Source organism: Gymnoscopelus braueri (assembly GCF_963280865.1).
Source record: "Gymnoscopelus braueri genome assembly, chromosome: 1".
Lineage (NCBI taxonomy): Eukaryota > Metazoa > Chordata > Actinopteri > Myctophiformes > Myctophidae > Gymnoscopelus > Gymnoscopelus braueri.
Window position 1 is genome coordinate 32,923,499 of NC_137603.1, and position 24,629 is coordinate 32,948,127.

A 24,629-nucleotide genomic window follows, 5' to 3' on the forward strand; every position below is an offset into this window, starting at 1 on the left:
GACTCGTTTCAGAGTTTATCAGCTCATTTTAAGCTTACTTTTGGGTAAATTAGATTAACCACTTTCAACCTGGCACCCAATGTCATTATAAGGTGAAGGTTTTCCCAAAAGTTTGCAAACTTTTATATAACAGCGAAGATAGCCCATCTACAGGCTCACAACAAGATCAGCTATTTTCGTGTACAATAAAGTATAAAATAGGTGGTTAAAGGAGTAGTTCACCCAAAACATTACTTATTTTCTATCAAATACACACCCCATGAAGCCTTGACTTGAGTTGTTTTTGTTTTTGTCAAACTTCAATCCATTAAGACCGGGAACGCATCTGTGTCATTTTAGATTTCTCTGGCTATTCAAAAATAGCAGATCTACAAGCTCATAGCGCGCGGCACTGAGCTTGTAGATCTGCTATTTTTGAAGAATCTTGACAATTTGTGCAAATCTTTGAATATATTTTTTAAAGTGAACATTTTTAACTCCAATATTTGCTTCTGGGGGTCCCTGGAACAACATATTTTGAGATGGTGGTCCGCAGTCAATGGACCTGCATTTGAGTCGCCGCCGGGTACACGTATGTGAAAATGACAGCTGCAATAGTATCAAGACCCACGTCTTCAGACTCCACCTCAACCACTAGCACCTGTCTCTCCTTGTCACCTTTGTTCGACAGATGCAAGTTCACTATGCAGATATATCTCGGTCACTTGTTCTTATCTTTTTGTTACTTATATTAGTTTTTTTCTTGACCACAAATGTTAAGAATGTTATTTAGACAGCACGTTGTTCAGACAGATGCGAGGTTCATCGTTTACTTGGTATCCTACATTATTTGAGGCACTACGTTGTTTTCTTTGCACTCTACTTATATTTACATTGTTTTATTGACTGGAGTTCATGCTTACTCTGCTATTCCGTTCTCACAAGTAAGTAGCATTGGATAAGAGCGTCTGCTAAATGCCTAAATTGCTAATTGGAATACAATGGTGTGCGTGTGCGTGTGTGTGCGTGTGCGTGTGCGTGTGTGTGTCTTACTGTCTGGGTACAGGCGTCAGGGTCCATCTCTCCAGAAGCAGGGCGTCCTGTTTGAAGATGGGGTCACTGACGGGGTCGCTGGGGGGACACTCGTCCCCATAGCAGCAGTCCGGCAGGAGCATCACCTCGATCATGATGGGGATGCTGTTCCTCCACAGCAACATCACCTCAGAGCGCGTCCGCCTGGCCTGCCGACACTGCACACACACACACACACACACACACACACGCACACGGACACGCACACACGCACGCACACGAGAGTTTGTGATGAGTTATGTGAATAAAAAATAGTGGCTTGGTGAACAGTCTCAACCAGATGGGACCCAAACAGAGCCAAACAAAGGTTGGAGACCTTATAAGAGAGAAAAATATAATCAACAGCCAAGTTGTGTGTGTTTTGTTGATATCTGACCACACAAAAACTCAGACTCATCTCAAATCAAGCTCTGAATTAGCCTGGCATGGCCAGAGATTTTTTTTTGCAATGGCAGATTCGTCTGGAACCAGGCTAGCTCTGAATACCTTACTGACAACAATGATCTAAGACCAAATCTGGAGCAGCCTAGTGTGTGTGTGTGTGTGTGTGTGTGTGTGTGTGTGTGTGTGTGTGTGTGTGTGTGTGTGTGTGTGTGTGTGTGTGTGTGTGTGTGTGTGTGTGTGTGTGTGTGTGTGTGTGTGTGTGTGTGTGCGTGTGTGTTACCTGGGGTAGTTTGTCGCTACACTCGTGCTTGTGAAGAGGCGGCATGGCCGACTGGGCAGGTGGGCAGTGGAGCCCCTCGGTGCGGCCCTTCACAGAGCATTCTGGAGTCCGGCCCTCGGTGATGAGCAGGGTCAGGAACACCAGGAACTCCTCGGCATCGTACTCGAAGAACTCCTCCGACGCATCTGGACAACACAGAGGAAGAGAGACAGGGATTGGAGTCAGGAGAGTCCAGTAGCACAGTGGTTCTCAAACTTTTTCATGTCAAGGACCCCCAACTTGACACTTATAAGCACACGGACCCCCAATTGAAAAGATATGCCAAGGACCCCAATAAGAGAAGATTTTTACAGCTCTAGCAGTGATTATCAACCATTTTGATTTCAAGGACCCCCACTTTGACATGCATTAGGCTACGGGCCCCCGTTTAATGGCATTTTTATCTCTGGGACCCCAATTTATATTGTAAAATCAATGTTAATTTAACTCAGAGAGTGTCCAAATGGAACCAAATGGACCCTGCAGTAGCACACACTTCCATCAGTAGTTACTGAAGTAAAGAGACACGTTTGCTAACAGTGAAAATGGGAAGGTCAGGCCAGCAGCTCATCATGCTCCAAACACTGTAGATTCCCATCTGAATTGAAGTGGGGATTTTCCCAGATTGTCCGAGAACTGGATCTATTTAGCGTGTTCTGTTGTCCTGCTGGCACTATGTTTGACAAATGAACTCTGACGTATTTGGCCTCTTGCTGCCAGCAGATTTGAAAGAGGTAAGAAGAGATGCCAACAGGCACGAAGAAGGACAAGCACCTGATACCTTGTATGTATTTCAAACTGACACATCGCAGCAACACTAACAAGACTTTTCCCCTCGTCTCTTCAAATCTTAGGATGCACAAATGCAAGAAACACTGATATGAAAGGAATACTCATGACAAAAATAGCCGATCTGCAAACTGTTGTAACCTTGTAATCCTGCAATATTTTGCAGGCTATTTGCCTAGGCTATTTTTGAGAATTTTCAGTTTTAGTTGCATGCCCAAAATAGGGACGCCAGGGTTATGTGGTTAAATTAAATGTTCAATCTTAATTTTTTCTGTACTGTCTTTGCCTCAAGTTTTTGTATGGGTTATCATTATATTTGTTTTCTTTCCAGGGCATCTGAATGTCTTTGAGAAACTCCCCTCTTATCACAGTGAAACACCCTGCATGCTCCAGTGGATCTGCAGGCTGCAGAACAGAACACTAGTCTGGAGTTTGAAGGGCAGCTCCCAGACGAATATGTCTGAATGTTTAGCCAAACTGCAGCAGTGGAAGAAGTACTCCCACAGTGTAGAAATACTGTTACAAGCAAAAGTCCTGTATTCATGATTTTACGTCAATAAAAGTACAAAAGTATTTGTTGGCATCAAAATATACGTTAAAAGGTAGGGTAAGTGATATTTTTTGGTTAAAACTAAAAGTATTTTGTTAAAAGGTTAAAACACTATATTCTGATAGTAATCATTGCTATAGAGTGTTTGTTCAGTAACAGATGTCTCCCTGTCTCTCCAGCTCTTTAATAAACAGAAAATAGATTTTTCGGTAGGTGTAAATATCTCAGCCAATCAGGAGAAAGTACCCATTTTTAAGCTTAATTTGTATAGTGTTCCAGTTCCAATTTTGCATGCTCATTTCTTAGTGTCATCACTTCCAATTTCACTTGTTTAATCTGTATCCTGATTGAGTTCTCTGTCCTGGTTGGATAAAATTGGAAATGAAACTGAAACTGAAACAAAAATGCATTTTCTGTTTAATAAAGAGCTGGAGAGACAAGGAGACTCCTTTTACTGAACAAACACTCTATAGCAATGAGTACTATCAGAATATAGAGCTATTTAACAATCATTTTAACCAACGCAAATCACTTACCCTACCTTTAAGTACCAAAAGTAAAACTACTCACTATGCAGAATGTCTCATTTCACACGTTTTTTCCTTTTGAAAATGGCAAATCTTTTTTTTATTTTTTATATATAAAATAAAATAGGGTTTCATTGGTTAATGTATGTTTTGTATTAAAATAATCCAAAACGGAAAAGTAACTAGGAACTTAAGTTTAAAAATAATTGTAGTGGAGTACAATATTTGCCTCTGAGATGTAGTGGAGTAGAAGTATAAAATATTTAGAAATGGACATACTCAAAGTAAAGTACCTCACAATTGTAGTTAAGTACAGTGCTTGATTAACTGCTAAAGGTGGTGTTAAAACACAGCATGCCTTCTTCCCTCCAGCAAGCAGAGAGAAAGCCCTCACCGCTCCATAGGGTTTGGTGTCATTTGTCAAATTGTCTGTTCTCTTCTCTTCAAGCGCTTATTATAGCCTAGTCTCTCTCTGTGTTCCATTACTCCTGTCTGTCAGACAGTCCGGAACATTCCCACGCGCACATCCCCCCCATGCCGTGGCGATCATATGGTGGTGGTGACAGTTTGAGCTGACAACGACGGTGAAAAGCAAAGGATTCTAAAGTTTGGGTGTATTTCACTTCAGAAAAGGATTGTGGCAAAGCTAAAAATGCTGTTGGAAGTATTAACATGCACGGCTGTAATACATCTACAGTAACATGACAAAACACAAATTAGAGTAGCCTACTGGTAGGGCTGTGCTAAGAAAAAATCGATACGGCGATATATCGTAACGCATTCATTGCGGAAAGAAGAGCTCTTGTAGTAAATTCAGTAGGACAAGGTCATTATTGTATCGTGATACGTATCGTATCGTGAGGTTGTAGGCGATACCCAGCCCTAGTCTCCGCCCGACAGAGACTATATAAAACTGGGGATCCTTGGATTGATTTTTTTTTTGAGAATCACTGTATTAGAACACACTGCAAGGTTTAACCCATTAAGACCGGGAAAGCATCTGTCATTTTAGATCTCTTTGGCTATTCAAAAATAGCAGATATACAAGCTCATAGCGCGGCACTGAGTGCCGCTCTACAACCTTGTAGATCTGCAAAAAAAAAAATTATCGTGAAAATGTGTGCAAATCTTTGAATATATATATATTTTTTAAATCGAATATTTTTAACTCAAATCTTTGCTTCTGGGGGGGTTCCTGGAACGTCATATTTTGAGATGGGGGTCCGCGGCCAAATTTGGGGTCCCTTGACATGAAAAAGTTTAAGAACCACTGATTATAGCAACATAAGTTTTTTTTTAAATACTATTAGGATGTAGAAGACATTTGTAGAATCCCCCAGAAGCAAATATTAGAATTACAAATGTTCACTTAAAAATATATATATATTCAAAGATTTACACAAATTGTCACGATTTAAAAAAAATAGCAGATCTACAAGCTCGTAGCACGGCACTCAGCGCCGCACTGTGAGCTTGTATATCTGCTATTTTTTTTAATAGCCAAATAAATCTTAAAATGACACAGATGCGTTCCAGCCAGGTCATGCATGGATTAAATATGGGGGCAGAGAAATGTGGCACACTTGAAAGCGTCCACTTGGTAATGATAAAGCAGCATCTGCTGCCGTGGGTGGAGAGGAGATGACACCAGCAGCATTTAAATGTTCAATTAACTGTAATAAACTCCTGCTCATTAGCATGCTGGCTGCACTAGAACAATTTGCAACCAGACTAAAACCGTAAGACTTAAGACAGCTATAACCTGTGTGTTAATTCTATACAAAAAAGGAGCTCCAAAACAGCTTCTGTTCCAAGTTACTTTTACTTAACCTGAGCATTTGAATTTTTTGATCCACTACATCTCAGAGGCAAATATTGTACTTTAGACTCCACTACAATTATTTGACTGCTTTAGTTATTGGTTACGTAGCGGATTTAGATCTTATTACAAACAGTCACTTACCACTTAAGGCTATACTATTGCTGATCTAAAATCAACACAGCTTTGTGAGCTTGTAGATCGGCTATACAGTGTGTGTGTGTGTGTGTGTGTGTGTGTGTGTGTGTGTGTGTGTGTGTGTGTGTGTGTGTGTGTGTGTGTGTGTGTGTGTGTGTGTGTGTGTGCGTGCGTGTGTGTGTGTAATAGACCACTATTTTGGTACTGTAAGTACATTTTGATGCAAATCCTTTTGTACTTTTACTCAAGTAACAATTTGAACATGGGCCTTTTACTTAAGAGTATTTCCAAATTGTGTTATTGCTTCTTTTTACTTCAGTAAAACATCCGAGTACTTCTTCCACACTGCAGTGAGAGGGACCAAAGCACACAGACAAAGAAAGATGGAGGACAGAGAGATGGTGCAGATGGTGAAAGAATCTGTAAAAGATTCATCACCGGGGTGTCTCAATGGTGTCCTGGTAAACAAAACCACAGCGCTCTCACACACACACAACCAGCACAAACACACACACACACACACGTTTGTATATACTATACTTGTGAGGACATCATGTTTTAGGACGGTGAGGTGAAATTAATTATTAATGCCATTTTAATGGGCATTCCGGGAACGCATCTCTGTCATTTTAGATTTCTTTGGCTATTAAAAAATAGCAGATCTACAAGCTCATAGCGCGGCACCGAGTGCCGCGCTATGAGCTTGTAGATCTGCTATTTTTGAATATCCAAAGCATAAAAACTTAGCTAAAACCATGAAATTAAAAAGCTTTGAGAACCACTGATCTAGGAATACAAATAAAAATGCCATTAATAATTGTTAAAGTGTAGCTACAAGTTAGTAAAATGATAATGTAAATAGTACAGTAAGAGTATAAAACAGTCATGCAACATCAACTGATCCATTCAAAATAAGACCGTGAATGAAATTACGTGGTATCGGAATGGCATAGATTGCTATTCTCCCGCAGCATTTTAGGCAGTATATCAGCATCTTTTCCGATACTGGTATCTGGTACAACTAACATTTTCAGCCAGGAAAATTGTCCTCACATTCACAAGGTCTGTTTCGCAAATTCTACAATACGTGTGTGTGGCAGACATTTGGCACTCAAAAGTATAGTCACACACACACACACTCACACTCACTCTCTCTCACACACACACACACACACACACACAAAAACCAGGCCAGAGACGGTCAGATAGCCCCAACAAACCCGCTGATCCGACAGAAATGAGTCACCCGTTAACAGCGCCTCAGCAGTTTTTTGGCTGCTGGCTCCAGTGATGGCCCTGACCAGGACGGCTGTAGATTTAACGTAATGACCTGGGTAACACATTAACAGCTGAGAGTGATGACACACCACCAGGCAAGGTTTTTTTTTTAGGTGCGCATGTGTGAGTGTGAGTGTGAGTGCGAGTGTGAGTGTGAGTGTGAGTGTGTGTGTGAGTGTGTGTGTATGGTGGCATGGGGGGATACACACCACTCCTAGCAACGCATAACATTATAACTGTCACGCAGGGTCAACACGGTCTGCTACCTGGCAACAAGATGTTGGCTACAAGGATAAGTCAACTGTTTTGTTAAAAAGAAAAGAGGCCCAGACCGCTGGCGTAGCGGTCCAGGCACCTAGGCTACAATGTAGCCTGACAGCGCGTCACGGGTTTGAGTCCTGATCCCGACGGCCTTTGCTGCGTGTCACTCCCCATTTCCTGTCAGCCTACTGTCCCATCAATAATAAAGGCATAAAAAGCCCCAAAATAAGGAAAAAAATAAAAAAATAAAGTGTTGAAAAGAGTTGTTCCGATACCGATACCAGTATCAGAAAAGCTGCCGATACTGCCTAAAATGCTGGTATCGGTGAGTTATCAGTCAATGCCATTCCGATACCATTTATTACATGATGATAATATGTCTTTTACAGTCATAATTTTTTTTGTATTTTGAATGATTCAGTTGATGTTGCACTACTGTTTTATACTCTTGCTGTACTGTTGCGTGTGTAAAGGCAGGGATTCTTTTTTGGTAAACGTGTACATTTGGAGTGTTTGTCGTGGCTATCCGTGGTTATTGTTTAGTTTACTGCAAATTACCAACGGCGGTGCATCATCATCACAAAGCATAGGATAGGCTGAAGTGGCCGTGTGTGTTTTGGTTTTTTGAACCTACATGTTATGCTTAACAGAGGCGGAGGAATGAACCAACTTTTCCAATTTGGCCAGTTTCAGAGAGGAGAAGAAGATATATTTAGACGGTCCACGTCAGCTGAGCTCAGACGTGCTGCCTCTCTCTCTCTCTACCTCTCTCTCTCTCTCACACACACACACACACACACACACACAGACGCATACACCTCAAATACACACGAGTGCGGGACCGAAATAACAGTCTTCCAGTGCACCATCTAGTAGTTTTCAACCAGCTGATCTCAGTTAGATGGAGACAGGACGGGTGGGGCGCGCAGGACGGGTGGGGCGCGCAGGGTAGGGCCCCTATACACCCTGGCGGGACAGACTGGGTCTTGTTCAACTTGTCTACACACAGCTAGGAGGGTCTCCCCCCCGGGGAATAGAAGTGTCCTTACTCAATCAATGTAGGACACTGTAAATACATAGCTGGGAGGGTCCCCCCCCCCCTGGGGAATAGTCTCGTAAACCTTAGTGGTTCTCAATCCCTTTCATTTCAAGGATGTATATCGTTGCGGTCGGGCAGAAACCTCTCATCTTATCTCCATATTCTAACTTTTGGTGTTTTTTTCGTGTGTTAACGCCCTTTGACTATTTTTGAATTTGAATCCTGAAAAGTTTTGGACTTATGCGATATGCATTAAATCATAGACCCCATTCTGTATCCCAATCTATACAGTAAAATCCTAGGTGTTCATTTAACTCTGAAGAGTGTACACATGGAACCAAATGGACAGAGTTACAGACCCATAGGGGTCCATTTGGATCCATAGGTGGTCCCCGGACCTGAAATTGAGAACCAGTGCCTTACCCAATCAATGTAACTAGGACACTATGTACACATACACAGCTAGACAGTGACGCTGCAGTACTCCACCTGTCCTGCGGGGGCAGAAACAGGCCTGACAGGTGGGTGAGTGGACTGAAAGGAAAAACGGCCCCTACGTATATAAACATTACATAATGACAAAGTACACAGTGAAATCTTCTGCATTTAGACTCTGAGAGTACATTTGTACACTCTCAGAGTTACAAAAGTATAAACGAACAATGCGGATTTTACTGTGTAGCAAACTTAGGGTCAACTTGGTTACACAACGTACACTCTGACAAATGGATAAACGAAAAAGAACACTGCGGATCTTTACTTTGAGTAGAAAACTTTGTAAGCATTTTTTAAGTTGGCGATTTGCACAAGAAACAAAAACAAAAAGTTCAAAACCGATGATGAATGTATGTTCTTTGTGTCTATATGTTGAGCTCAGCAGAGTATTTTTAGCGGAACCGGGTGGAGGAGAGGCCTTTAGCACCATCTTCCTCCTCCCTCCAACCCCCCTGTGCTCCTTCAGATGAAACTTTACTGAATCCCACAGGAGGTCAGCTGATGCACTGCAGTTCTGAGAATCACAGCTTTCTTCTCTCTCTCCCTCTCTCTCTCTCTCTCTCTGTCACGCACACCGTCACACTGCTATACTTGCGAGGAAGCCCTGTTAACTTAAAACAGCCTGTTCTGTGAAAATTGCAAGAACATAACGACCCAACATTCACGTCTTTGTGAGGACATGTGGTCTACACACACACGCACACACACACACACACACACGATGAGAAGTATGACAGTATGTCAGTCAGTCAGGTCAGTGTCAGTCATTCTGCTACAGACATTCCTCCCGTGCAGGGAAGCTCCTCCCACAGCGCTGTGAGCAGCTGCCTCTGCACGTGCGAGGAGCCTTCCAACTAATAACATGGTGGGGGGGGGGGGGGGCTGTCAGCCAGCTGTAGGGGGAGCGAGGGAGTGTGGAGGCAAGAGAGAGAGAGAGAGAGAGGATAAATGTAAATGATATCTTACAGCTTCACTCTTTGTGTGTCTGTCCATCTTTCATTTGATGATGGACAGCGGACACAGAAAAAGGCAGAAAAGGAAGAACAACACAACAGAGAAATAAATAGATCTCAATCTCAAACAACTTTAACCAGATTTTATACTTTTATACTAAATAGCAGATATACAAGCTCATAGCACGGCACCGGGTGCTGGACTATGAGCTGTAGATCTGTTATTTTTGAAAAATCCCTTGCACAAAATGTGTTTGAGATGGGGGGGGTCCGCACACGCCAAACATACATATCATTTTGGGGGTCCTTGACATGGAAAAAGTTTGAGAACCACTGGCCTACAGTCGAGCAGCATGGCTGTAGAGTTAGCAGCGGCAGCACTCTGTAACTGTGAGATATGTGGGCTAAAGGTAAAGCTCTATTAGAAGGACAGCGGAGAAGACAAGAGCTTGGGGGGATGGATGGATGAATGGATGGATGGATGGATGGATGGATGGCGGGAGGGAGGGAGGAAGAGAGGGAGGGAGGTGGGGGACAAAGCGGATAACAGGCTCCAAGAAAAGGGGCACAATAACCTCATTGCACATGGCGGGTGTCATGTTGCCGTTTTCGAGGAAAAGCGGCAGCACAGGCACACACAAATCACGTCACACCATCTTACACATGCGCACGCACACACACACACACACACACACACACACACACACACACGCAGTGCAGAACAAAGGACCAGTGAGGCAGCGAGGTTGGGTCCGAGGGGCCCACAGCCCGGCGTTTGCATAGACCAGATCTGTCATTCCTTTAGGGCGTCGTGACTGAATAGAGCATTCCTATGGAGCCTATACACAGACACACACACACTTTGACATATACAAACCACAGACTCAGAGTAACGCAAAGAAATACAATAAAGGCAGAAAATCAAGGGAAGAGAAAGGAGGGGTGCACTCTATGGCAGAACTGAACAGGGACGTCTCGTCTAAACCAGTGGTTTTCAAACATTTTCATGTGAAGGACCCCCAAATTAATATGCATGCGGCCGCGGACCCCCATCTGAAAATATTTTGTGCCGGGGAACCCCATAAAAGATTAGTTTTTGTTAACATGTCTTAAAATTATTCTCGAAAAAACATTTCACATCTTATCAACATGGTTTTAAAAATAGCCGATCTACATGTACACGCTCACAATGCGGAATGCGCGTCACGATGCGACGTGTTGTGAGCTTGTAGATCAGCTATACTGTCAAATAGCCAATGTATACAGGGTTAAACTGATATTGATGCTATATTATTGACTCATTTTGCTGGGGACACACTGGAACCCCCCCCTTCAAGGACCCCTGGGGGTCCCCGGGGCCCACTTTGAGAACCACTTGGCTAAAACACATCGCTAACACAAGCACCGCCGCGTGGAAAAGAGGTCATCACATCAAAGTCATCTGCCATCTGAGCTGTGACTGGCGGTGAACTTTAATATGATTTGTGATGTTGTGTTATAATGGAGTCGTGTAATGAACAAGCCCAGCGCCCGGAGCCCCCTCCTTCCATCCACCCTCCCCTCCCCTCCCCTCCGACATGCTAGAGTGCCACGAGCTCATCTACATGGAGCTAGCTGCCCACTGCTTATGTCTCTCTCTTCCACTTGAATGTAGACAGTAGCGTGTGTGTGTGTGTGTGTGTGTGTGTGTGTGTGTGTGTGTGTGTGTGTGTGTGTGTGTGTGTGTGTGTGTGTGTGTGTGTGTGTGTGTGTGTGTGTGTGTGTGTGTGTGAGAGAGAGAGTGTGGGGGGGTGTTAAGCATGCTTTTCATTTTGTATATGAAATGTGTCTCTATACACACGATTCACATGAATTCGAGCCTTTGTCAGAGCATATGTGAAATGTCTGTCACTGATGTATGCTGTGTGTAAGCTTTCTTTCTTGCCATTGCCTCATCGTCTCTGTCCGTGTGTCTGTCCGTGTGTGTGTGTGTCTGTGTGTCCGTGTGTGTGTGTGAGCGAGCGTGTGTGCGCGTGTGTGTCCATCTACGTATGCAAAAACGGGCCGTTCCTCATTCAGCAGCATTGGTGGCGGTGTGTGGTGTCATTGCGAGCCATTGTTCTGCAACATTCTTCTTAAATTCTCTCAACAAACACACACACACACACACACCATAGCTGGCGTGATTACGTGTTTTTTTTTAATGGCCATAAGGTATCTGAAGTGTGCTCTAACAGAGTGGAGTGGAGCCAAAGCTAGGCTCACAAGACAGAAATAGACCCAAAGATTACTCCCCCACCAACCCAACACACCGCAAGGACCAAACCTTCAAGGCTCTGAGAGCTGTCTGTCTTCTATGTGTAATAAGTGAACTCTCTCTCTCTCTCTCTCCGTCTCTCTCTCACGCACACACAAACTCTACTAAATGTATAATGTGAATTATGTAACAGGTCAGAATTAGATGCACAGTGGCCTGTTGGCACGCACATCTTATTATTAGAGCTGCGGCTGAAGACTGAGACGGGAGTCTAGCCTGTCGATCAGCTGGACTGGATCGCGCACGCACGCACACACACACACACACACACACACACACACACACACACACAGAGAGCGATATTATAGACCCACACCCATTATGCATGCACCCACACCCATCCAAACACAACTATGCACACACACGCCCGTACACACACGCATACAGAGAGATAAGCAGATGCAGACACACACCCTCCTCTCAACATTTGTGTGTGTGTGTGTGTGTGTGTGTGTGTGTGTGTGTGTGTGTGTGTGTGTGTGTGTGTGATGTCATGTGCGATGGAAAGATGGCCTCCAGGGCAGACTGGAGGACAAGCAGAGATCACTGGGCTTACAGTAAACACCCTCAACATCGCTGGTAAATAATTGGTGCAGCCGAAGCCCGGGGTCAGTCAGCTATGCAAATCAGCCAAGCCAGACGTGTCAGTGCTGGGCTGTGCTGAGGAAGGCTTTAACCCAGAGCTTCTCAAACTGTTTAATTTCAGGACCCCCATTTAGGTATGCATTCGATAACTCTGAGAGCGTACGAATGGAACCAAATGGACCCGTAAGGGTCCATTTGGTTCCATTCGTACGCTCTCAGAGTCACAGACCTATGGGTTCATTTGGTTCCTATTTCTAGCACATTGAGAACCACTGCTTTAACCGAGCCAAACGCGTCAGTCAGTGCTGGCCTGGGCCGCACCGAGCAAGGCTTAGACCAAAACTGACTGACTGGAGTTAAGTCAATATATACTTTGTACTACAGTGTCGTGCACTGAGAATAGCCGATCTACAAGCTCACAATGCGCTCTGTTGAGCATCGAAGGAGTACGCTCCTGACCAGGGTCCCCCCTAGGGGCTTGTACTTGGGCCCCCTCCTTTTTTACCCTCTGCAGCAAATGTCTTGCTGAAAATAGCCGATCTACAAGCTCACAACGGGTCGCATTGCGACGCGCGTTGTGAGCTTGTAGATCGGCTATTTAAAGAACGCATGATTCAACTGGGACAAAAGCAGACGTTCTCATTCTCGCTGCCGGCACACACAGATTGAGTCTATAGATTAGATGTTTTAGATCAGTTCAAAGACACAGAGAGACGGAGAGAGAGAGAGAGAGAGAGAGAGGGGAACATGAGGAAATCAGAGAAGAATAGGGAGATAAAAGAGCGATAGAAGCAGAGAAAGAGAGGAGATAGAGGTGCTGTGGTGTTGCACCCCTACGCACCCTCCCTTCTGCAGACAGATAAGCTGACCCAGTCCACTGTGACCACAAATACACACAGAGTACACAGTACACGTGTTGCATAAGCACACATGGCAAAATAAATAAAACATTACCCTTCTCCAGTCCACCGTTCAGCTGGACGAAACCAGACCACTGTGTGCGTGTGTGTGCGTGTGCGTGTGCGTGTGTGTGTGTGTGTGTGTGTGTGTGTGTGTTCAATGTAAGTCAAGCAGACAGGACCACATAACACAGTTAGCAGTGCTGTTGTGTTCTTCTTCACATGGGGCTCCAGGGTGTGTGTCCATCTGAAAGCATGTTGTGCCAAGGAGGAGGGACCCCCCCCCCCAATACAAGATGTGCAGTGTAAAAATAAATGGTTTGCTTCCGCTTGTAGATCTGCTATTTTCAAATAGCCGATGTATATCGTTGCCGCCGGGCAGAAACCTCTCATCTCCATTTTATAACTTTTTGTGTTTTTTTTTGTAAATTAACGCCCTACTTGATCACACTAAAGCTTCACACAAAAGCATCAAAAGTAGCAGATCTGCAAGCTTGAAACGCGGCGCGAAGGGATGCGTTTTGAGCTTGTAGATCTGCTACTTTTGCTATTTTTGAATTGCAATCCTGAAAAGTAACAGTTTTGGACATATGAGGTTTCCACCCGACAGAGACGATACAGGGTTAAAGTGGTTAAACTGATTTTGATGCTATATTAACACATTTTTGAACGCCCTCAAGGACCCCTGGGGGGGAGGTCCCCGAACCCCACTTTGAGAACCAGTAGTGTCTAGAACAGCGGCAGACACTCAGTCAGTCATGTGACCTCTCAGAGAACCTCTCTGTAGACGAGACAGAGAGAGTCAGTCTGATGAGCTGACCTCTTGACCTCTGCCCGCCCCTAAACGCTCACTCCGATGGCCTGACCTCTAGAAACCCCCGCGACACACACACACTCACACACACACACACACAGACATATATATACACACACAGACATATATATACACACACACACAGATATACACACACAGATACACATATCAGCATCATGGACCAGATGCTGAGAGAGAAACATAAGCCTCATTTATACACGGTGCTGCGCTGCAAAATATGACAGATCTACAAGCTGTGGATGCGACGCGTTTTTTTGGTGTGCGACACTGTCCTACCACAAAGTATAGATTAGACCAGTGACTCTCAAAGTGGGGATCCAGTGGGATCTCAGGGATCCTTGAGGGGGTTCTAAATCGACCCTTACAAGTCTGTAACTCTGACGTTATACAAATGGAACCAATAACGGTCCATTTGGTTCCATTTGCATACTGTCAAAAGTTAAGGGTGGTCTTTGAAATTTCAAAGTTTGAGAGTGCATGGGAGACAGATGGGAGACACAGACAAGCCAACAGACGGAATCACACGCAAACAGGAGGCTCATGTAACGCCAGTCAGATGCGGGGCAGAGAGAGGCGGACCCAAGAGCCAAGACACAGGGCGGGAGACGGGGGGGGGGGGGGGGGGGGACAGGCCTAAAGACAGACAGATAGATAGACAGACAGACAGGACAGACAGGGCAGTAGTTGTCGACACAAAGGCAGACGGGGACACACAGAGTGAGACATGGTCCAACCACATCGATAAGAAAGACAAAGAGACGCACAGGAATGGACACTGACTGACTGACGGGCAGATCGAGGGACGGGACGACAAAGCGACTGAAACGGAGGCCGACGGACAGATACAGACAGACAGACACAGATAGAAAGACAGAGACAGACAGACAGACCGAGAGACAGACAGACAGACAGAGAGAGAGGAGCACAGACTCTAGAAAGGAGGAGGTTCCTCTGCTGCGGCAGTCTGAGCCAGTCAGACAGCTCAGCTCACTGAGGTGTGTCTGCTAGCAACACACACACAACACGCATGACACACGCACACACACACACACACACACACACACACACACACACACACACAGGAGAGGCTAGCCAGCTCCACTTGGATATAAGACCAAGGAAACAAGATCAATTAAAAAAAAAACGATTTAAACACAAACGACCACAGTTGTGTAGCAACGACATCTCAAGACTCCAACCTTTATTGTCTGTACTAGTGGCGGAACTGGACAGGACAGCCATGTCGTCACCGGGCAACACAACACGGAGGAGAGACAGATTTCATTAGAGGGAGAGAGAGAGAGAGAGAGATTACACCCAGTCTTTTACAGAGGCTCATTCCACTGTCGCACTTATTGCCAAGTCGAGAGCGTCAGCTGGTCACCTGAAATCTGAAATTAACATCACAAGAGAGCCGCAGTGAGCTGGCTGACCCCACCTCCCCCTTGTGTCACATGCACACACGCACGCACACTCAAACACACAGCTGTATTATTGCTGCGATGAATTTGCGGAGGCAGAGCGGGAGATTACGAGGTCACCTCTCTCTCCCTCCACATTAAATCTCCTTACTGCAGCCCACACTGAGATACTGAGATCCATATAAATAGACACGGAGCCTGCTATCTGTGTCTGTGCCTGGCAGCATTAAACACAGAGATATGCAGTGAGCCTGACGAGACTGTTTAATGGTGTGTTCAATGTTCAATGCTGTTTAAATTAAAATAGATGCTTGCCGAAAAAGGAACTGTGATGAGTTTTTTTTTAGATACAAACGACCCAGAGGCTGTCAAATGACACTCCAACAATGCATGTGAGTGTTTCTAATGGCCGTGGGGAGGATGTGAGACCAAGGAGTGTAATGCACGTGTGAATCAGTGGGTGAAACAACCCCCAGTGGTGCAATGAAAGCGAAATCCTGCCGTGCGTCAGCCCGTCTCGTGCGTCGGCCCACTCGCCGGGAGGGTGGGAGCATGAGCATGTGCAATCCCGAAAAATTACGAACTGTGCCTGAGCAGGGCGAGGCCAGAGGAAACTGTAGCGAGTGTAGCCGATCTTACGTGCAAATCGGTCGCCCGGCCTGATTATACGGGGTGAAAGACGAATCGAACCGTCTAGTAGCTGGTTCCTTCTCAAGTGTCCCTCAGGACAGCTGGTGCTCGACAGCTTGCAGTTTTATCTGGTAACGGGAATGATTAGACGTTTTGGGGCCGAAACGATCTCAACTTACTCGCAAACTTTAAATGGGTAAGAGGTTTGGCTCGCCGGCTCGGAGCTGGGCAGCTTAACCCATTAAGACCTGAGGCCGATTCTACAAATGCCTTCTAAATCAGTAGTTGTCACACTTTCTAAATGTTTCAAAACCATCTAAAAATAGCAGATGTACAAGCTAGCAGCATGGCATTGTGAAAGATCAAGTGATAGGTGCCAACGCCAGAGACGGGATAATGGTACACAGGCGAGGAATGGATCCTAAACACTCTTAAAATACCTCAAAACTAAATCTGCACAGCAAACAAAGTCATTCCCTCCCCTGAAAAAGCTACAAAAGGCACTCCCAACAACTCCCAGGGATCTCCAGACCCCTCGCTGTGTAACCTTGATCTGGGCCATTTATCTACCGTGGTGTGTGTGTGTGTGTGTGTGTGTGTGTGTGTGTGTGTGTGTGTGTGTGTGAGAGAGAGAGAGAGAGACCGCGAAGGCTTCAGACATCATCAATCAATCTGAGTCATTTGCCTACTGGCCTACTGACTCCAGGTCTACTGGGGTGATGTGATCGGTGATGTCAGCGAGGTGACAAACGCACACATAATCCCAGCATGGTTTTGTTTGTACCTTCTTCTCCTTTTGGTTTTCACAAGGCACGTCCATTTCACATGGGGCCGATTCTGGTCGGGTGGGGTGGGGACAAAGGGTTGCCTAGGCAACACAGATATCACATTAAATGTTCCCGTCACGGGGATTGTCAAGTGTGTGTCTGGTGTGTGTGTGTGTGTGTGTGTGTGGTTGTGTGTGGGGGAATGAAAGAAGGTCTAAAGATGTCTAAAGTGTTTGTGTCTCTGCAATATGTCACGATGACACAATGTCGTCTCATGATCACACAGACTCTTTGTTCTCCCTCCTACTTAATAATGTACACTGGTTTCCCACACACAATGAATCACAGTGTACACACACACACACACACACACACACACACTCACCTTTAAGGCTCAGTTATACTTAGCTGCGTGCCGGTGTCGTGCTCACTAAATAGCAGATCTACAAGCTCACAACGTGTCACAAATGTGACGAGTTGCGAGCTTGTAGATCTGCTATTAAACGGCATGCAAGTAAGTATAAATCAGTCTTTACTGTTCTAGTCTGCCTGGTCTGATGACATAAGAAGCTCCCCTGGTGACAATGGGAGAGGTTCCCAACAAACAATAGGCTTTTACTCCTTTTTAGCCAGAACACTGTCAGAAAATCCTTATATTATTATTATGGTTATTAATGGGCTATTTTTAAGTGTTGTTCCTGACTAAGAGACTGCTCATTCTTGGCTCTTAAGCCCCCTGTAAAAGCTTGCATCAGCATCTTAATTATACAGGTTATTCAAGACATCTAAGACTTTAAAGTCTATTACATACTTTGTCCTGTGCTTCACCGAAAACAACCGACTTGAAAATCGGTTATTTTCAGCAAGCGAATGCGGTCGCCACTGTATGATGAAAGGCTACAGTAGAGTACAGTACAGGGCTCGGTGTGGAAGCCAGCCACAAGGGATTGAAAAACAACCTCTCTGAACAATGGCTGTTCCAGTACCAAAGTACTGTAGCTGCTAGAGCAAGCCAACTATCCAGCCAAACACTGGTATGGTGTCTGCATGCTGCTGCTGGTGGGTCATTTAGTTCACATCATTCTTTCCCAGAGTTTTTCTAAGTCGATATAAAAGAGCACTTTACAAAAAAAAAGTTCCTGATGTCGTTGAGGCGGCGGGGCCGCTTACATCATCAAAAAGAAAAAACGCTCCCAGGCTTCATCTGTCAAGCACCGTTTATGATGTGGAAAATGGAAAAACTCGCTCTGCGTTCGCAGGAAGGTGACAAGTGATCTCATGGAGGGTAAAAGTGTTGAGGTGAAAATAATGGGGTCGGCAGAGGGCTCACTGTACTGTTCGTTGCTGTGTTTTGGTTTTAGGTTGCCTTGTCAAGCTGAGAAAACTTTTCCAGTGTTCCTCCCTCTTCCACTTTCCCTGATGACACTCTGGACCCGGCCCCTCTCTCTCTCGTTACACAAAAGAGGCAGATTCACAGCACACGTAGCAACAAAGCCCACGGCTCTCTGATTGGTCGAGAGGCTGTGGTACAGTTCCAGTGGAGGGGAACCCTCTCCTTCTTTGTACTGTGTGAACTCAACTCAAGCTGCTACACACACACACACACACACACACACACACACACACACACACACACACACACACACACACGCATAACCTGCCATCCTGCATCCATTACTGTGTGTCATAAACTTTGCCAGAGCCATTGTTTTGCAGCTGACACACTCAAGTGCTAAAGTTTGCGTCTCAGTCCATAAACAAGCTCTGAGCCACTGGAACAAAAAACAAACACCTTTTCATTCCCAGGGCTAAACTGAGGCTAATAAAAGAGAACTGGTCTGGGCTGCTCTCTGTGTGTGTGTGTGTGTGTGTGTGTGTGTGTGTGTGTGTGTGTGTGTGTGTGTGTGTGTGTAGTCTGCGTCAAGACCAGGATCAACTGTACATTCGCACAACCCACTATTTTGGTTTCCCTAAAATGGGACCAGTTCTGCTCCATTGCCACAGGACCGGTTATCTTTTAATGAACTCAGCCCCCCAGAGCAACACTGAGTCGACTTCATTTGGGGCCTAGGCTCAGAGGGTTTGAGGCACAGCTCTATTTGCATATTAACTGGGTTCGTACCTTCAGTAGACAGGGGGCTGCCTCTACGTGCCACTCGCCAAAATCTGAGCGTTCTGTATATTTTGGCTGTCAGTGTCTGTTGGCTAGTCAGTGAACGCAAACAGTCTGGGGGATTAGGCTATGATTCTGGATGATGGCTCATGAATAGCATTAGCAGGGGGCCTGTGGTTTAAATGCATACTCGGGGCATTTAAAGATGATGATGATGATGTATAGATGAGTATATACAGTGCACACTGCACAGTGATCCATTCAAAATGACATGAGCTGCTTTTTTGATTAATCGAATAATCGAGAAGCAATTTCCTTTTCAATAAAGTGATGGTAAAGATTTGGGCACTAGCATAGTGGTCGGATAGGCGGTTCCGGACAACCGGACCTCCATATATGCCTATATATGGGCGTATCGACTGGATTGGAGGTTCTGGACAACCGCCTATCCGACCTATCTCGACACCGGGCACGACACTCTCCCGGGTGGTCGGCGACGGTTCTCAAGATACGGTATACGTGAACTACAGAAGCAGACGGACGGACAGACAGAGATAGTGTGCGTTTATAGTCAGGATTGATTAATTGCTGCACCCCTATTACACTGTTAACACATTGGGTGCCAGAGGTTTATTAAAATATTATACGTTGAGTGCCTGCATTTCTTCCATCCACTTGCGTTATACGTTTCGTGCTGCAGAAACCCCGACGCGGAAGTGCATGTAAACAAAGCGTGCGTGCGAGACGGCGGAGGGTCCCGACTAACGCCTGGAACAATAATATTTCCAACGCGATCCTCCATTGCAGCGTGATCGCCGATCGGAAACGGCTCGTTTCCACCACATTAAAAAGAAATGGAGATATTAAGCTTTTAGTCAAGGAGATAACATTGAAAACGCCGACCGGAAGGATTTTTGACATGGAGCCTCATCCAGCCTCTTCTTCTCAGAAACTCCTTGGGTGATGTCAAAGTTTCGTTTTAGCGCCCCACGTGGCCCACATGTATAAAAATAGAATTGGGTCAAAAACGGTCCGGACCGTTTTCGGCACTTCTCGTTTGGACCCTCAAAAACGGTCCGGACCGTTTTTGGCATTCAATGTGTTAAGAATCAAAAAAATATGTAGTAACAAAGGCTCCAATAACAAACTACCACTGTCAAGTCCTTAGCAAATATACTATATAAAAGAATCGCCTTTGATGGTTCACAGTGGTAAGAGTAACCGTGCCCTACTGCCCTCCACGCCGACCTTGGCGACCAGGGCCTTGTTCGTGGCACTAACCCACCCCCCGGCAGGGCCTCCTGAGCACCACCGCTCTGTGTGGAAAATCATTGTCCCACTAATGCCCATTATGTAAGTGGGTGCGCGGTGAGTCCACTGCTGAGTGTGTGTGTGTAGTAATCCCTCTCTGCATGCCCACCATGCCCTCCACAGCTGAGCTTAATCACACAGGCCCTGCCTGAGGCTGTACTGTAGTGTACACAGAGGACGGCACAGCGCTCTACTCTACTGCCTCCCCGTCTCTGAACAATCTACTTCTATATATACACACACACAACACCATCGTCTTGGACCCATCCACGGCTGCAACTACCCATTATTTTTCTTAGCGATTATTCTACTGATTACTTTCTTTCAATTAATCAAATAATTGAGAGGCACATTTCTTTGATCATTGGTGTTATTTTTTTTATATCGTGACACGTTTTGAGCTTGTAGATCTGCTACTTTTGCTGTTTTTGAAAAGTAATAGACAGTTTTGGACATAATGAGGTTTCCACACGACAGACGATATCAACAAATTAAAAAAAAAATTAAACAATGAACTAAATTGATTTGCCTTGATTAATCGCTTAATCCCCTTTTTAATAATTTGTCGTACAAGGAAAAATCACGACCTTGTAGATCTGCTTTGTATGTTATTTAAAAAAAGGATAATCAATTAAATCGATTGGTTTGATTAACTGTGTCAAATATGACACATTGGTCGAAGCGTCCTTGAGCAACACGCCTAACCCATAACTGCTCCACGCCCCTTGTGGGCAGCGATCAGCTGGGTTGAGCTGAAACAGAATTTTCCCCCCACGGGAGCAAATAGGTCAATATTATGGAGGCTAACTGTGCTGGCCTGGCCAGGGTTCAAATCCCACCACAAGATTCATTCCTGTGCCTCCCTATGCTGTCTCCCTGTCTGCTTCTTTCCTTCCGTCTGCCTGAATAAAGACAAAACATCATGGGAAAGGGCTGGCCAAATGGTAAAACAAATAAAGAAAACACGTAATTTGTGATAAACCACAAATTACGAGCTTGAAGATTTTGGACCAACGGACCAACTGACTGACTAGCAGACCAACGGACCGAGAAAAACAAAAGTCTCTGTAGGTCGGTAAATCAAGTCAGCAAACGTGTTAGTACATGTGCAGACATGTTGCCCATGTATTGAACACACCCGTTTAAGACAAGGGCAACATGTCCTAACATGTTGAGGCAAGGTTCATGGTCAATTCAGCTGAGAGTTACAGTATAACTAGGGGTGCAAAAGTTAATCGGACAAATCGATTATATCGATGATAAAAAAATATAGATAATTTAATGAAAAATAATCCATCAGTAATCAATACCTATTTCGGGCATGTCATTAAAGGCGAAAAGTTTCAGAAAATGTCTAAAACGTTCAAAAATAGTTAAAATAGGCAATCTACAAGCTCACAAAATGTTGTTAGCTTGTAGATAAGCTATTTTCAAAATGTTTGCACGACACTGTTATAAAGTATAAAATAAATGCATGAGTGGTTAATCGATTCGTTGTTAAAAAGAAAAAAACCCTGATTATTTGATTAATTTAAAAAGTAATCGCTAAGAAAATAATCGATAGTTGCAGCCCTACTTATAACTAACTAGGTTTTGGTACTCACTAAGGGTGCTTGCTTACACACTGCAGAGGCCATCTCATATAATCATTACATGTCACAGTGTGTGACATGAAATAGATGCAACCAGGAATACCCACCATATGTCACACTGTAGGAGTTGAAGTGAATCTACCTGTCCTGTCACACTGTGCAACAACAATACAACCTACGTCAGCTGACATATGCCATGGCAATGCTTTACCCTGAGAGAGAAAAAAAAGGCGAGAGAAATAAAGGAGGAAAATGTGAGTGAACAACATGGGTTGGCAATTCTACAAGTGGAGGGATCTGCCTATTTTTTGTGATTCCCCATAGACATGAAACCGGTAAAATTGCTGCAGTAATTTATTCAGTAAACGTACTGTAGCAATTTCTGTAAACACAATTACCGTCCCTTTTCTGACACTGCAGCAGATGGCCATCCTTGAGCCTTTTCATAAAGGAGGTCTCGTAACTCTTGTTGAATGCTCCGAAAACGTTTTGCCATGTACATACAACAACATGGAATTGCATCTGCAAAAACCCTGATGAATGTATGAATCTGGCTTAAAGAGTACTGATAACCGGTTCGATTCCCGGCCGGTCGGACCATTTATTGAATGTCATCCCTCTACTCTCTCCACATTTTCTGTCTCTCCCGGTCGCTGTTAAGGCTTAACATGCCAATGCAGATATCTGTAAAGTGTGTGATCACCTTAAGTTATTACCACCAGCCACTGCCTGTCCATTCACCTGGCACAATTGCCCAAAATAAGTTAACAACATCAACACAAAATGTCAAGGAGCCATGGCCGTTAAATTTTATCATGTTCTCTACTTGTGGCCACAAGAAACTGGAGCAACACGACAACCCCATCTCTGTAACCCGAGCAGCGCAAAAAGCACACGCTCACTTTGACCTCTTGGCTACACAAAGTGGAGTGGGGCAATCTATATAGACATTGGAGTCCACGTTGAGCAACTTCAGCAGTTTGGCTCCAAGGATCACATGAAAAAGTGTGTCAGTCAGTGTTGGCAGTTCCTGGTGGCTAGTGACTAGACTCAGCAAGTTGGTTCCAAGCTAAAAACAAAGTGACCAAAGGCCTCGATGACAAGCACAGGTCTGATCGATCGGTTTGAATGTGGGACATGGACCAGAAAAGAGTGCTTCTGGCGCGCGTGCCACACACACACACAAGCTGAGAGACACTGTGAATATATGTGGTGACCAGCTCAGAGTGCCCACCAAGACTGAGGTTGGGGTTCAATCCCAGACCAAGTCATAACAAAGGCTATAAAACCAAATGCTTCCCTGCTTAGTTATCAAGGATTGGATTGGAGGTGACATACTAGCGTCGTGTCCAGAAGGTGTACTTGTACACCAAGCTGCTTCACGCTAAGATAGGCTCCTGAGTCCTGACCCATGTGCCACATGGCTCAGGAACCATGGTTCCCAAAGCTACTTACTTAACTTATGTACACACACACACCACACTGCAACGGCCAGGTGACTCACTGACTGTCACGCCATTGAAAACTGATTCCCAAAGTTATCACCACAGCTTTGCAGCAGAGTGTGAAACTCACAGCTGTAGATAAAAATGCAGAGTTAAAGAAAAAGCGTGAACTTCAGCCGAAAACCAGAAAATGAGATCAAACTGAGTTTTTAACCTATTTAGACTGGGAACGCATCTGTGTGTAATGTTTTTATACTTTGGCTATTCAAAAATAGCAGATGTACAAGCTCATAGCGCTGCACCGAGTGCCACGCTATGAACTTGTAGATCTGCTATTTTTGAAAAATCCCGAACATTTGTGTTACATATTTTTTTGAAACAACATTTTTAACTCAAATCTCTGCTTCTGGGGGTCCCTGGAACAACATATTTTGATGGGGATCGGCGGCCAAAAACATATCATTTTGGGGGGTCCTTGACATGAAAAGGTTTGAGCACCACTGATGTATAGCAACAATAGTTTTTCAGAAAAATTAAGACATTTGTTGAGACATTGGACAGTTACAAATGTTTGCTTTAAAAAATATAAGATTTGCACAAATGTTCAAAAAAGATAGCAGCTCTACAAGCTCATAGCGCGGCACTGTATATCTGCTATTTTTGTATAGGCAAAGAAATCTGAAAATTACACAGATGCGTTCCCGGTCTTAACTCTTTGACTGCCAGAGTATTTTCATAAAGTACTCCCCCAGTGCCAGCAATTTTCGTGTTTTTTTATTTTTATATTTTGAATTTTTCTCATGAAAATAATTTAAGGACACATAATGTAAAGACCCAGCACAAATCCGCCACTAGAGCGCAGCACATGACAGCCTGATCATGTCGTTGGGTCTCTCTCACCCTTCTTCATAGATTAGACAAGGAAAAACATGAAAACGGATGTGACGTCCCCCCCATTGTTTTGATCGGCGAAAATTACGTTGTGATATACGACGGCGATGACTGATCGTCACCCAGACCATAGATTATAGAAGAGAACCGTTCCGTTTGTCCGTTATACCGTGTGAAAACCCGTTTATTTACCTATTTTGGACGAAAATGACTGGGGAAAA

General features: G+C 44.6%; 1 protein-coding gene across 1 annotated transcript in view; it reads right to left on the reverse strand.

The window, feature by feature from the left end:
* The window catches only part of atosa (atos homolog A), a 54,706-nt gene that overhangs the window by 18,859 nt on the left and 11,218 nt on the right, over positions 1-24,629 (reverse strand). The window contains exons 2-3 of the mRNA XM_080436206.1: positions 1,736-1,920; positions 1,033-1,229 (exon numbers count right to left, since the gene is read on the reverse strand). Coding sequence (XP_080292332.1) covers positions 1,033-1,229; positions 1,736-1,920 — 382 coding nt within the window. The remainder of the gene's footprint in view (positions 1-1,032; positions 1,230-1,735; positions 1,921-24,629) is intronic.